A 14943-nucleotide genomic window follows, 5' to 3' on the forward strand; every position below is an offset into this window, starting at 1 on the left:
GGATAAATACAATGAATTAAAATGCATATGCATCATCAAGCTTCTTTATTTTGAAATTATACAAATGGGTGACGCTTTGCAACATCTTAATTGAAGAGATTATTTACAGAATAGTGATACGACTTGCATTTTTGTAAAATAAATAAACGTAGTTATTAAGAGGCGTTATTCGGGCTCCACAACAGAAACGGCCTCTAAATACATTTTATTTTGAAGTTGAACCCGTGCAACGGAAGTAAAAATGTACACATCCGCTTTGAGCAGCACCACTTTACAATAGAGATTTTTGAAGTCCTTCATGTAAACGCGAAAATCATCCGATCATTACGGTAACAAGGGGATAACAATGGCCTCTAACATGAACATTAAGGTAAATATTCCTGACGTCATGATATGCGCGCGATCGAGCCGCTGCTATCCTCGCACACGAGCTACATGCACGTGAGGAACGAGATGGTTTTTTGAATGGTTAAACTCGAGTTCTAGCGTCAAACCTTCTGGTTCCGAACGTGATTCTTGCTCAAATGTATCTTCTAACGTTGGAGGTTCTGGTTTCTGGGTCACGTGTTAGCTCTAGATCAGGAAAAAAAAGAATGCGTTTAGCCAAATGGAAGTTTTGTTCACAAAATATTTAAATGAAAATAATAATAAATAATGGGATTCGGTTCAATACTCACCAAATACTCTTATATATATATTATAATGCTGTAGTTATACAACAGCCACTTTATTTATACAGTACTGTGCCAGGTAAAAGGTTATTGGTCAGCTCTATTTCAACTGAGGTTGGCCCTGGGGGCCAAATAAGTAAGTAAGTAATTTTTATTTGTATAGCACTTTTCCAGACCAGGGTCACAAAGCGCTTAAACAATCAAAACAATATTCAATAAAGTATAAACTTTAAAGGGCAAGATAAAACTGATAACACAACAGGAGTTCCAGAAAATCAAGGTAAAGTCTGAACAAATAAAAATGTCTTAAGATGTTTCTTGAAGGAGTCAGTAGATCATCAAACACAAAGGAAGATCGTTCCAAAGCTTAGGAGCAACAGTCTAGAAGGATTTCTCTCCTCTGGTCCTGAAGCGTGTTCAGGAATCATCAGTGGATTCTGATCCAAAGACCTCAGAGCCCGAGCTGGGGTGTAAGGCTGGAACAGATCATTGATGTAAGGAGGAGCCTGACCATGAATAGATCTGAAAGTAAGAACCAGAATTTTAAAGTTGATCCTGAAAGAAACTGGAAGCCAGTTTAGAGTTTTAAGGATTGGAGAAATGTGAGTTCTTCTACTAGAGCGAGTTAGAGTTCTGAATCAACTGCAGGCGAGACAGATCCTTCTTGTTAAGACATGAAAATAAACTGTTACAATAGTCCAGGCGACACAAACGCATGGATTACAAGCTCCAGATCATGTTGTGACAACATTTTCCTAAATTTAGAGATTTTTCTCAGTTGAAGGAAACAGTTTCTGGTCAGTTTTCTGCAGTGTTACACTAGAGACATGTCTTTATCAAATACAACACCCAGTAAGTCCCATAAGTCAATTGAAGTGGCCCACAGCTTCAGAAACTTTTTCTTTAAATAAAAAAATGCAGACAAATTTAAATTGATGATCATCAAGGAAATGGAGGAAAGTTTAAATATAAAAAGACGGAATTTGTAAAAAAAAAAAGAAAGTGTTTCTAATCCCCAAAAACAGTGAATCAGCTGTTCCTTGTCAACATATCCTGAACTTGGAATTGTGAATTCATCCATTTTTTCTCGAGGCATATAACCATCAGTTAGTTAAATTCTAGTTTTAAACAAGTTGTTTTTTCACATTTTTCCTCTTTAGATCGGTATCATCGGTGGTTCCGGTCTTGATGATCCAGACATTTTAGAAGGAAGAACTGAGCGTTATGTGGACACACCGTATGGAAAGGTCAGTTGTCCATTCTTTTGTTAGTCACTTTTGACTTTGTTCTGTATAAAAAAAAAAGCTTTTATTTGTTGTCTAATTCTTGATCTGATCTCCTCATGACCTGAAGCCATCAGATGCCCTCATACTGGGGAGGATAAAGAATGTGGAGTGTGTTCTTCTGGCAAGGTACTGTTTCTCTGGAGCTCCATCTACTGGATATGTAAAGAACTTTCTTTTCTTTGACAAAAATCATGTCTCTCCAGCAATTTTGAATATTATCAATGTTTAAGTGAGGGTGTCTAGGTCATCCTGCCCTTCCCTATAAACTGTTGTTAATCAATAACAACATTTAATTCGTACATTTAAAATAAGAGATTAGATAGACTTTACAATGAGGGTAATTGTCATATGAGTGTATTATGTTGCTGCCTATAACGCTATCAGATGGAGTCAGAAAAGCATCACTGTAAATTAAATATATTTTTTGTATTTTTCTTCAATTTGCATGGCAAATTCAAAAACCTTACATAACTCTCGGTTTGAAAAAATGCTTAAAAAGCAAAACAAAACAAAGTCCTAGTGGACCCTAAGGACACATTTTTTTTCTGTGGGATTTTTGAGGCTTTGAAAATCCCCCAAAATTGAAAAAAAAACCACACAAATCCACGCTGTGAACCCAAATAAATGATTAAATAAATGAAATTACTTTAACATTTAATGTGTGATTTAAAAAAAAATGTTGCGTCATCTCAACAGACATGGCCGACAACACACCATCATGCCCTCCAACGTGAACTACCAGGCGAACATCTGGGCTCTGCGCGAGGAGGGCTGCACACATCTGCTGGTCACGACGGCTTGCGGCTCGCTCCGGGAGGAGATCCAGCCGGGCGACATCGTCATCATCGATCAGTTCATCGACAGGTGAGGCTTCAATGTCTTCTACTTCTTCTGGGACTTACTTTGAATACATTCTTTTTTTAAAACTATACATTTTTAAGCTCTTCCCACACGTCTCGCTGTCTGTTAACATGGCTGTGACGAAGGTGATAAACTGGCCTCTCTGGTTGTTGTTCGTTCAACATCCGGGCGGGTTATTGACATCGACCCCTTAACTCGCGCCGCTCTCCTCGGTGTGTGTTTAAAATATCTACTTGTACGTCCTGTGGGAGGAGCGAACGCCGAAGATACTAGAACTTCTTCCCGTCGGTCTCGTGTTTCGTGTATCGCTTTCTTTCTTGTGTGGGAAGCAAACCTTCCGTTCAGCTTCGGCTTACACAGATTTAGTTTCATGAGTTCGCGACAACTTATCTAATCTAATATCTAAATTTAATGTAAACATGATCTGGAGCTTGTAATCCATGCGTACGTGTCTTCTCATTTAGACTATTGTAACAGTTTATTTTGGTGTCTAAACAAGAAGGATCTGTCTCGCCTGCAGTTAGTACAAAACTTTGCAACGAGAATTCTGACCTGCTCTAGTAGAAGAACTCACATTTCTCCGATCCTTAAAACTCTTCACTGGCTGCCAGTTTCTTTCAGGATCAATTTTAAAATTCTGGTTCTTACTTTCAGATCTATTCATGGTCAGACCTTCCATCAGTGATCTGATCCAGCCTTACACCCCAGCTCGGGCTCTGAGGTCTGTGGATCAGAATCTACTGATGGTGTATTGTTTTTGATTGTTAAAACGCTTTGTGACCCTGGTCTAGAAAGGCGCTTTACAAATAACTATTACTTACTTACTTAAAACACCGCCAATCATTTTCTAAAGCTAATTCAACAATAACATATTTCAAACGTTAGAAAACAGCCATTAATGTTATAATCCATATATTTATTTTTTTTAAATGGTAAGTGACCTCCCAACATTTTTCTTGTGTGATCCAGAAGGTTCAAAGTTCGTAAGTTCACCGGTTCGTTCGGAAATGAAGAAAAGTATCTTAAAAGTGGAAGCAGCCGATGAATAGGAAACGTGTCACTCCATCAGAGGAAGGATTGCATCACTCAATATTAAGAGTTGCTGCTGTTTAATAGCAAGTTAGAAAATGATTCTGCAGGAATAACAAAGAACTTCTTGAAATCTGGGAACTTTAAATGGATTTTAAAAACAGCTGATTAATTATCTTATGTCAATCATTATATTGATGAATTTGGATGTTTTCATTTCATAGCTTTTGCAATTATTTATGTTCGACAATATAATACAAATCAAAAGTTAAATATCAATAATTCAAAGATCGTTGATATTTGCAGTTAATGAAGCGGCAACTTCATTTAAAAAATATCTTAATGCGCTTTTGAAAAAAATGCTACTGAACGTGACTTTTTCTCATGATTACTCGTGAAAATGATCTTGTGGAGAATCACAAAAGCAAAATAGACCTGTCAAGAAGTCTTGTTTTACACTTTTAAATTAAGATTCCCCTTTTTTTTTAAAGGTTTTTTGGCGATTTAGGCAATGATTTATTTGCCAAAAAACATCTTAAAATTAAGAAACAAATGGATAAACGTATGCTATAAACAAATGATATTAGAAACTGTTTGTTCAACAGTGAAAGTGACTGAGCTTGTCCTGCTGCATTTATTTAGACACAATTCTTTTAAACCAAACCCTGTCTTTTGTTTCCTGTTGTGCATATTTGTGTGTGTGTGTTGTTTTGAAAGTGCTTCGCTAAAGGTTGAAGCCTCCATTTCCACCCATGAAAAGGATCATCAGTTTATATAAAGTGTCTGTGACTCCAAGTGTGGCCTGGAGCTCCGATGGCGAACAAGGCTCTCTGGGATCTGTTGGTTCTCGCCCGACACCATGTGACGACACCTTTGTGTCCGATGACAACTGCAGTGTGTAGTTTATTTCAGTCCTGCTGACTCGTGTGTGCGGTTCTTCAAGTTCACGGTTGTCGCGTGTGATGGATGGATCTTCATTCATCTTTCAAATAATTAACTGCTTTTTATTTTTGGGATGGTTTTAACGGATGTCACTTTTCATCTGCCCTGCAAATGGCGTCAGATGTAGGATGGACCCACAAAATCATTTTTTAACCTCTTTCTTTAAAAAGACGGGCAACATAACTCACACTTTTGTTCTGATTTATGATGTGTTAACACTCTTCTTAGTAAGAGTGTGTTATCGATACGATACGTGTCATGATACATGGGCAACAATACGATATATGTGTAGTATTGTCGAGTACTTGACTCTGGTGTTGCAGTATTTACAGACCACATGACTCTTGACGAAGTTGTTACTACTTTCATTTGTTTTGAAACCTAAATATGTCCAAACATCAGCTTTAAAAGCTGCTGGAGTCCACTGTATCCTCTTGTCCTCAGTCATCGACAGGATTACATTGTCCCTTTAGCCTTCAGGGAAGTAATGATGGCTGCCATCTAGCGGCCTGAAGTTAAATCGCAACACAAAAGTTAACAAACGATGTGAATGTTTGCATGCTTATTGTGAATAAAAAACTTGAATTATTTATATTTAAACATTAAATAACAGTGATTAAAATCCAACACCCCACCCTCAATAACATAAAATTGATACGGTGCTGTTTAATATCCATATGGTTCTCGTGGACATAAATGTCGCAACCCCTTGTTAGCTCTATTTGCCAACCAATGTTATTCAGCTAGTGCTAGCTCGTTGTGGAAAACAACTTCATTGTCCTTTTTTTTTTCTTTTCCTTTTTTTTTTTTTTACTAGGACCACAAAGAGAGCTCAGTCATTATATGACGGACAACCAACAAGTCCTTCTGGTGTTTGTCACATTCCCATGGCAGAACCGTTCTGCAACAGAACCAGAGAGGTGAGTGAAGCTACTTCAGTTAGCACTGTAGCATTTGGACATTATATATATTTTTTAATATTTTCTACAATGATTAATCTGATTTATTAATAACATTGTACACACATACACTTAACATTACATTTCAAGTGATGCAGATGCCGACTTGGAGACGTTTCAGTTTTCACGAGTAGCGATAACCATAAGCTCTCCAAACTCCGGGTCCAGGTCCTGGTGGAGGTGGCGCGCGGCCTCGGCGTCAAGTGCCACGTCAGGGGGACCATGATGACCATCGAGGGCCCTCGCTTCTCGTCCCGAGCCGAGAGCCTGATGTTCCGCCAGTGGGGGGCGGACGTCATCAACATGACCACCGTCCCCGAGGTGGTCCTGGCCAAGGAGGCCGGCCTGTGCTACGCCAGCATCGCCATGGCGACGGACTACGACTGCTGGAAGGAACACGAAGAAGCGGTGAGTGTGCGACGTAGGGATCCGACTTTTCCCCCGCCCTCAGCTTCGACTAAGGGTTGGGATTATTTTCAGAGTAATCTGTTCATTTTTAGAAGAAATATAGACAAAAACGTCTCTCCTAGGGCGAGTTACATCACTTCAAATACAGTCGTCCCTTGTTTATCGTTGGAGCTTCGCCCTGAACAAACACAAGCTAGTGGCGATTAAATGTTTTACTTGTTGCATATGAGCTGCCATCACCTTCAATGCCCCTTTGATGCTTTGCCGCCCAGCCAACCAATCACAGGTGTCGATCCCACGGCAACATAGATGTAGATGTGGGCACCATAAGTTAGTAGCGTGCGGTTATTAGAGCCTCCCATCAAGTTCTCTGGTTGTGTTTCCCACAGTGTATTTAAATATGTAGTACCATGTGATGGTGTCAATCTGAAAGTAGGTGAACCACAGTTTCCCGAAGTGAAGCGCATCCAGGAAATGACAAGTCCGGCGGATTTGTTCTACGTAATGCCGCACCGACCGCAGGAACATCTGTACTCTCACTTCCACTCTAAATGATTTGGTCGATTTGCTGCGTGTGGGCGATTGTTTGTCACCGATCCAGCTCCTCGAATCCGGTCCGGTTCCGGCAGCTGACATCCTTCCTCTCGCACTCCCACCTTCCGCCCTCCGGTGGCGGGCGTCGAGTCACTCTGAGTCATCGACTAGTTAGAGCAAACACTGTTGTGACCGGACGAATTTCCAGGCCAAGCCGGGTGTGTGTGTGTGTGTGTGTGTGTGTGTGTGTGTGTGTGTGTGTGTGTGTGTGTGTGTGTGTGTGTGTGTGTGTGTGTGTGTGTGTGTGTGTGTGTGCGTGTGCGTGTGCGTGTGTGTCGTTGATAACCTCAGTGAACATCGACTGCTATTATTGATCCATCGTGACTGATTTGTTTCTGATGGCGACTCTGTGGTCTCCTCTCAGGTCTGCGTGGACAACGTCCTGAAGACCATGAAGGAGAACGCCAACAAAGCCAGCAGCATCCTGCTCACGGCGATTCCCCAGATCAGCCAGGCGGACTGGAGTCACACGATAAAGACTTTGAAAGTAAGTTCACCGGCAGCAGGATGTTCTGTGAACTACTAACAAGTTAGGTCTGGACCGGAAGTATGAGCAGAGTTTCTCTGATCCACAAGAAGGGTCACAATCAGAAGACGTTTATTGTCCGGATTTATTTTGTGGTGTCGTGGAAATACACAAAACACACTACAAAATAAATGTAATTAAATTAAATGCGATGGATTAATATGAAAAGAACAAAAGAAAATAAGAAAAGTGACTCGTAAACTTATAGTGGTTGATCACAAAAACTTTAAGACTCAAAAAGCCTCATTAAGACACAACAATATTAAGATGCAACAAAACAACGATATAAAGACACAACACAACAATATTAAGACACAACACAACAATATTAAGACACAAACAAACAACAATATTAAGATGCAACAAAACAACAATATTAAGACACAACACAACAATATTAAGACACAACACAACAATATTAAGACACAAACAAACAACAATATTAAGATCCAACAAAACAACAATATTAAGACACAACACAACAATATTAAGACACAAACAAACAACAATATTAAGATGCAACAAAACAACAATATTAAGACACAACACAACAATATTAAGACACAAACAAACAACAATATTAAGACACAAACAAACAACAATATTAAGACACAACAACACAACAATATTAAGACACAAAAAACAATATTAAGACACAAAAAACAATATTAAAAAACAATGAAACAACAATATTAAGACACAACAACACAACAATGTTAAGGCACAAAACAACAACATTAAGACACAAAACAACACAACAACGTCAGGACTCGACACAACAACATGAAGGCACAAAACATCAACATTAAGGCACAACACAACATAAAGCCGCAACACAACAACATGAAGACGCATCACAACAACATAAAGGCAACACAACAACATGAAGACACAACACAACAACATAAAGAGGCAAAACGACAACATAAAGGCACAACACAACAATGTTAAGACACAAAACGGCAAAAAACGTTAGGACTCGACTCATCAACATGAAGACACAAACAACACACCGTCAGAATGAGTTGTGAGCAGAGAGAGACGCTTGAACCTGTTGATCAGTGACGTCTAGAGAAGCTAAAGAGCAGCAGAAGAAACAAACTGCAGTGTTTTTAACAATTTTACATCCTGACATCGGTTCGTACATTTGAATCTTGTGTGTGTGTGTGTGTGTGTGTGTGTGTGTGTGTGTGTGTGTGTGTGTGTGTGTGTGTGTGTGTGTGTGTGTGTGTGTGTGTGTGTGTGTGTGTGTGTGTGTGTGTTATGCAATCACACAATTGTGTAAATGATAATATATTATTGTGTAGGACAGGAAATGCACTTAAACATATGAGAAACAAGCAAGAAAAAGAAGAATTTTTGACTCGTGTTTTCACTTTTATTTACTCTGAAGTTTGTATGATTTATTATTGACTCAAATATAAATGTTTACATCACACTTTTTTGTTTTTACACTAGTTTTTAGTATTTGCAGGGAATATGTTGTTTGTTTACAAGTGTAATTAGAGTAAATAATAAACCTTTATTTTAAGGTTTGTTTAATTTGCCTTTATCATAAAAATTACAATTAATTGAGAATCAAAGAGAAATAGATTTTAATGAAAACTTAATCATTGATTGTATTAGAATAAAAAAATGCATAAAAAAGAGCACATTGAAAAAAGAATCGCATAAACAACAACAACAACATTAAGACAATATTAAGACACAACACAGCAACATTAAGACTCAACACAACAACATTAAGACTCAACACAACAACATTAAGACACAACACAACAACATTAAGACTCAACACAACAACATTAAGGCACAACACAGCAACATTAAGACACAACACAACAACATTAAGACTCAACACAACAACATTAAGGCACAACACAGCAACATTAAGACACAACACAACAACATTAAAACACAACACAACAATATTAAGACACAACACAGCAACATTAAGACTCAACACAACAATATTAAGACACAACACAGCAACATTAAGACTCAACACAACAATATTAAGACACAACACAGCAACATTAAGACTCAACACAACAACATTAAGACTCAACACAACAACATTAAGGCACAACACAGCAACATTAAGACACAACACAACAACATTAAAACACAACACAACAATATTAAGACACAACACAGCAACATTAAGACTCAACACAACAATATTAAGACACAACACAGCAACATTAAGACTCAACACAACAATATTAAGACACAACACAGCAACATTAAGACTCAACACAACAACATTAAAACACAACACAACAACATTAAGACACAACACAACAACATTAAGACACAACACAACAACATTAAGACACAACACAGCAACATTAAGACACAACACAACAACATTAAAACACAACACAACAATATTAAGACACAACACAACAACATTAAAACACAACACAACAATATTAAGACACAACACAGCAACATTAAAACACAACACAACAACATTAAGACACAACACAGCTACATTAAGACACAACACAACATTAAAACACAACACAACAATATTAGGACACAACACAGCAACATTAAGACACAACACAACAACATTAAAACACAACACAGCAACATTAAGACACAACACAACAACATTAAAACACAACACAGCAACATTAAGACACAACACAACATTAAAACACAACACAACAATGTTAAGACAACACAACAACATTAAGACACAACACAACAACATTAAGACTCATCACAACAACATTAAGACACAACACAACAACATTAAGACACATCACAACAACATTAAGACACAACACAACAACATTAAGACACAACACAACAACATTAAGACACATGACAACACCATTAAGACACAACACAACACTCTTCCTGTGTGTCTCTTAAAAGTTTGTCCGTCTGAAGTGTGTATTTATTTCTTGAAATCTGTTGATGTGTAGACGTCTGGTTGTGTGTCTAAAAAATGAAAAGCTAAGGATAAAGATTTGATTAAAGAAATGTGTTTTATGCGAAATATTAGCGTGTCTCTCCAACACACACCACGTGTGGTAAAGGAGTGTGAGTCAGATACACAATCAGGACGTTGACATTGTTTCCTCTGCGAACAGACCATGGCTCAGTCGTCCGTCATGTTACCGAAGCATTGAAGAAGAAGAAGAAGAAGAAGAAGAAGAACCAGCCTCACATCCCACCATCACATGTTCTTTTTGACTTTTGGAAGTGCCTGACACCAATAAAGCATGTGACTTCAGCAGGACTTCTGTGGATTCACTCGTCCAGCGCCGACCGACGCTTTCACACGAGGACACGCGTCGTTTTTAATCTGCCTGTTGGTGACAAAATAAACATCCGACGGTGTTTGTTACGCCTCAGACATGTTTGTAGAAACAAGTCGTGAACACGCACTCGCTGACCTTTTAGTGAGGAAACAAAAGTGACAGTAATATGATGTTAAAGTGTCATTCATCTTTTAAGTTGAATTTTATAGTAACTATTAATTTAAATAAAATTATTAATAATAAAATTACATTTTACTTTCAGTCGTCAAAACGATTTCACTGTTATTTTAAATAACTTAATGAGTTTCTTGTGCCTTAATGATACATTTTTCAATATCAGTATATATATAGATATATCTATATATCTATATATATATATAGATATATAAATATATATACTAAATGAATTATTTAAGATCATTTGAACCTTTTTTATTAACATGTTTAACTGTTAACAAAATCAATGAAACGTTGTCTTTTTTTCATGAAAGTAACGCTAAACAATTTCTATTTAAACTTAAACTCTAAAATTACTTTAATTTTAAATTCAATTTCTTATAAACTACCAAATAATAGTGTTGTCACCTAAATGTTTAGGTCAGCGGATAATAACTAAAAAAACAAAAGGCAAAAAACATCGCAAAAAGTATACAAAAAAACAAAAAACGATACAATATTTAGTAAATGTAATAAATGTCAATGATTATTTAAAAAACAAATATTATTTGACATATGAAGATGGTAAAAACTCTCAACCTTAGCATCAATGTTTCTTTTAATTGAATTAAACAAAAAATCAGTGAATATTTGGAAAAGAAAAAACAATAAAATCCATGATTTAAAAAGGAAAAACAGGGAACATTTAAGCACATGTGTCTTTATTTAACAAGATGACAATATATTTATATTTTCCTAATATCCGTGAAAAGTTTTCTACATGATCTCGATGACTTTAATTAGTTTCAGTTTCAGTTATTTAAAAAGATAAAGCTTTTAGAGGGACTGGTGACATTTTTAAGAATAAATACAATAGAGCTCAAGTTCTACAAACATACACGCATTTTTAAAAGTGCCATTCGCTGTAACAAACAAACAAACAAACAAATAAACAACACGAGTTCTACAACAATGTAAACAAGTTTTAATTCCTGCCGTATTTAATTTAATTGCGATGCTACTCGATAAAAAAAAAACATTATTATTGCTTGGAAAATAAACGATCATGAAGCTTTAAATAATTTAAGAAAATCCTGCATAAATACTTCTTTTTTTTTAATTAAAAAGTGTTCTGAAAAGATTCCAAAATGTGCACGACGTTGTCGTGGCCCTCGAGTCTAGCGAGATCCACGGGTCGTCGGGCGTTGAGGTCCCGGGCCTTTGGGTCGGCCCCGAACCGGACCAGCAGGCCGACCGTGTCCGGGAAGCCGGCGTCGGCCGCGTCGTGGAGCGGGGTTCTGCCGGTGCCGTCGTGCGCCACGTTCGGATCCGCTCTGTGCTCTAACAGGACCCGGGCCACCGGCGAGGAGCCCATCATCATCACCTATGGTAACACATTTTAAATAAAGTTTTAGATAGAACACTCAAAAGTTATTTATTTGTTTTTAAGTCATATTTTTATTTGGGGTTTTTATTTTTTATTATATTCTCCACGAACTTTAAACAAGTAATTATCCTATAAATAAGTACCAACAAGTATTTTTTTTAAGTCGTTTAAAACTCGTTTTATCGTCATATTACTTTTACTTTTTACCATTTTACTACTACTTTAAAAACGACTCTTTCAGGTCTTTCAGCTCTTTTTACACTTTTTTAAATTAAACGATTTGTTGACTCAACACAAATCATTGATCGATTTATTTGTGTTTTTTATCTTCTTTTTGCGCTTCGTTTCGCATGTTTCCACTGAACCCGCTCAGGTGAGAAGGACAGGACAGGTAAGTAAAAAGAAAGTGGTCCACCTGCAGTGCGGTACTTCCGAACCCGTTGACGCCGTTCGGATCCGCTCCAGCCCGGAGAAGACGCTCCACTCCGGCCGTGTCCCCCCTCGCCGCCGCCGTGGTCAGCTCGTCCTGGAGACTCATGGTCGTCCGGGTTCGCTTCTCCTCCTCCGGTCCTGGGTCACTGGACGCACCGGCATCCGTCTCCTCCTCCTCTCGGGACCGGCTTGTGTCCGGGCTTGTTGCCTCGCTCGTGACGTCACGGTCCGACCGAGGAGGCGCATGCGCAGTCGCTTGTGCGTTTCACTTTCGTTCACGTGACGCTGGTTTATGGCTGGACTGTTTGTTACTCGAATGGCGTGTGTTTTAAAAAAATAAATAAAACTGTCACTAGTCCCTCGACCCAGAAAAACCTTCTACTTTATTTTTTGGTGGATCTACTGACTCCTTCAAGAAACATCTTAAGACCTTCTTAGTCATGCAGGCTTTTCCCTGATTTTCTGGAACTCCTGTTGTGTTATCAGTTTTATCTTGACCTTTAAAGTATATACTTTATTGAATATTGTTTTGATTGTTTAAGCGCTTTGTGACCCTGGTCTGGAAAAGCACTATATAAATAAAAATTACTTTCTTACTTACCTTTTTATTCGTGCAGGCTTTTCCCTGATTTTCTTGAACTCCTGTGTTTTTCTCGGTGTTATCTTGACCTTTTTAGTTTGTATTTTTTCAGTATTTTTTATTGTTTAAGCGACTTGTGACCCTTGTCTGGAAAAGCGCTATATAAATACAAATTACTCTACTTACTTACTTACATTTTATTACATTATTTAACTTCTAGTATTTATAGTAGACTAGTAGTAGTCTAGTAGACAATTTTCACAAATATATATTCATATCTATATATATATACAGTATATGTTTGTTTGCAGTTTATTGTTTTCAGGAAAACATTTCCTCAACACAGTCAAATTCCAAAGGTGCCACTCCTTGTTGGCACCATGTGACCCAGTTATGACACTGACGGTTGGATGTCTGTCTGCGTTATGGATTTAAAAAAAAAAAAACCTCTGCTGTCAATATTGTTTGACGGAGAAAAATGAACTCGAACGAAGGACGTTTTGAAGAGACGGGCTCTTCATCCCTGATGGATAAAAGTCGACGGATGTCGTGACCTTATTTGCGGAACAACCGGACGGACACGCCAACAACACACATAATGGTTCAACATTTAAACAAGCAATTACATTGTATTGTGTCGCGTTGGCCTGATAAACCAGTTGTGCATAGAGAGGCAAGAGCTGGATTGATCACATACCCAGCATTTATTTATACGTTCATTAAATGGGGTATGATAGACTTGTTTATTTTCTACTAAAAATGTTTAGTTATTTTGATTGTAAACGTATCTAAGTTGATGTGAGATGATGATTCATTTAAAAATGTTTATTTTTTCCTTTTAATTCTAAGCTAAGATGATGATTTTTAAAAACTAAAATATTCATTTGTTGGTTCTGTGAAAATGCTTTCTACTAAACGAAAAACAAGTCTATATTGGTATATGTATCAGTCGACACAGAATTTATTATTATTATCTAAAGTCATACTTTTACGACATTTTATAGTTTTAATGTTCAGATATGAAAACGTTATCAATGAGATTAAGGATCATAATGAAATTGAAAGTTAATATGTTCAGATTCAAATCATTGCGCTGAAACTTTTAACGTCTTAAAGAGATCAAAAGTGTCAATAATACAACTTGCAAAGTCCTAAGGTTTTTTTTTAAATTTAAATTCGCATTACTTTTGAAATTCTCAAGGTTAGGTCATGGATATAAAGTGGTTCAGATACAAGATTAAATATTTTATTGTTCTAAATTATATAAGAGTCACATTTAAAGTCATAATGTTATGAGATTAAAAAAAAAGAATTAAATCGAAATTTTACCAAATTTTTATTCTTAGTGCTACAACTTTTTAAGTAGTAAAGTTACTGGATCAAATTTCGGATAAAGTACATTGAAAAAAATTCTTTATCTATTGCGAATCAAAGGTTGTAATTCCGAACTTTTGTGTCTTTATGTCTCTAAATTAAAATGTGCAACACTACAAGACAAGACTAAGGGTCATTTTCTTATCAGATTAAAAGTATTTTTAAAGTTGTAAGGTTATTAAGAATTCGGGATACTACAACATTTAAAACAGTATCATCTTCTGAATAAAAGTCGTAATTCTACAACGTTATAAGAATAAAAGTCATAGTTCTACAACTTTATAACCGTAACGTTATATGAATAAAAGTCGTCATTCTAGAACTTTTTTTTAAATCTAATGTTAAAAGAATACAAGCCATAGTCCTACAACTTTAAAACCGTAACGTTATATGAATAAAAATTGTAATTCTACTACTTTTTTTTTTAATCTTTGAAAGATATACTGCTACAAGATTAAAG

The 14943-nt window shown here is 36.8% G+C and overlaps 2 protein-coding genes across 2 annotated transcripts; one reads left to right on the top strand and one right to left on the bottom strand.

Annotated features, from left to right (window-relative positions):
• The first annotated feature begins 249 nt into the window (after positions 1-249).
• mtap (methylthioadenosine phosphorylase) lies at positions 250-10526 on the top strand. The gene is made up of 8 exons (XM_087783994.1): positions 250-370; positions 1832-1918; positions 2025-2083; positions 2654-2821; positions 5607-5709; positions 5917-6156; positions 7115-7237; positions 10384-10526. Exons 1-8 carry the CDS (start codon positions 347-349, stop codon positions 10420-10422), a joined length of 843 nt encoding a protein of 280 aa, XP_087640120.1. The 5' UTR covers positions 250-346; the 3' UTR covers positions 10423-10526.
• Positions 10527-11415: 889 nt separating this feature from the next.
• On the bottom strand, positions 11416-12721 carry cdkn2a/b (cyclin-dependent kinase inhibitor 2A/B (p15, inhibits CDK4)). The gene is made up of 2 exons (XM_087784005.1): positions 12513-12721; positions 11416-12094 (listed from the first exon to the last, which is right to left on the bottom strand). Exons 1-2 carry the CDS (start codon positions 12633-12635, stop codon positions 11831-11833), a joined length of 387 nt encoding a protein of 128 aa, XP_087640131.1. The 5' UTR covers positions 12636-12721; the 3' UTR covers positions 11416-11830.
• Positions 12722-14943: the final 2222 nt, after the last annotated feature.

Source organism: Callionymus lyra, chromosome 1, assembly GCF_982586985.1.
Source record: "Callionymus lyra chromosome 1, fCalLyr1.hap1.1, whole genome shotgun sequence".
Lineage (NCBI taxonomy): Eukaryota > Metazoa > Chordata > Actinopteri > Syngnathiformes > Callionymidae > Callionymus > Callionymus lyra.

Bases quoted from the DNA above. Each gene is read 5' to 3' on its own strand.
- mtap (XM_087783994.1), top strand. From the start codon at position 347: ATGGCCTCTAACATGAACATTAAG. The intron at 1,919-2,024 runs GTCAGTTGTCCA...CATGACCTGAAG, and splicing joins TGGACACACCGTATGGAAAG to CCATCAGATGCCCTCATACT. The intron at 6,157-7,114 runs GTGAGTGTGCGA...GTCTCCTCTCAG, and splicing joins GGAAGGAACACGAAGAAGCG to GTCTGCGTGGACAACGTCCT.
- cdkn2a/b (XM_087784005.1), bottom strand. From the start codon at position 12,635: ATGAGTCTCCAGGACGAGCTGACCACGGCGGCGGCGAGGGGGGACACG. The intron at 12,095-12,512 runs GTGGACCACTTT...GTGTTACCATAG, and splicing joins TCGGAAGTACCGCACTGCAG to GTGATGATGATGGGCTCCTC.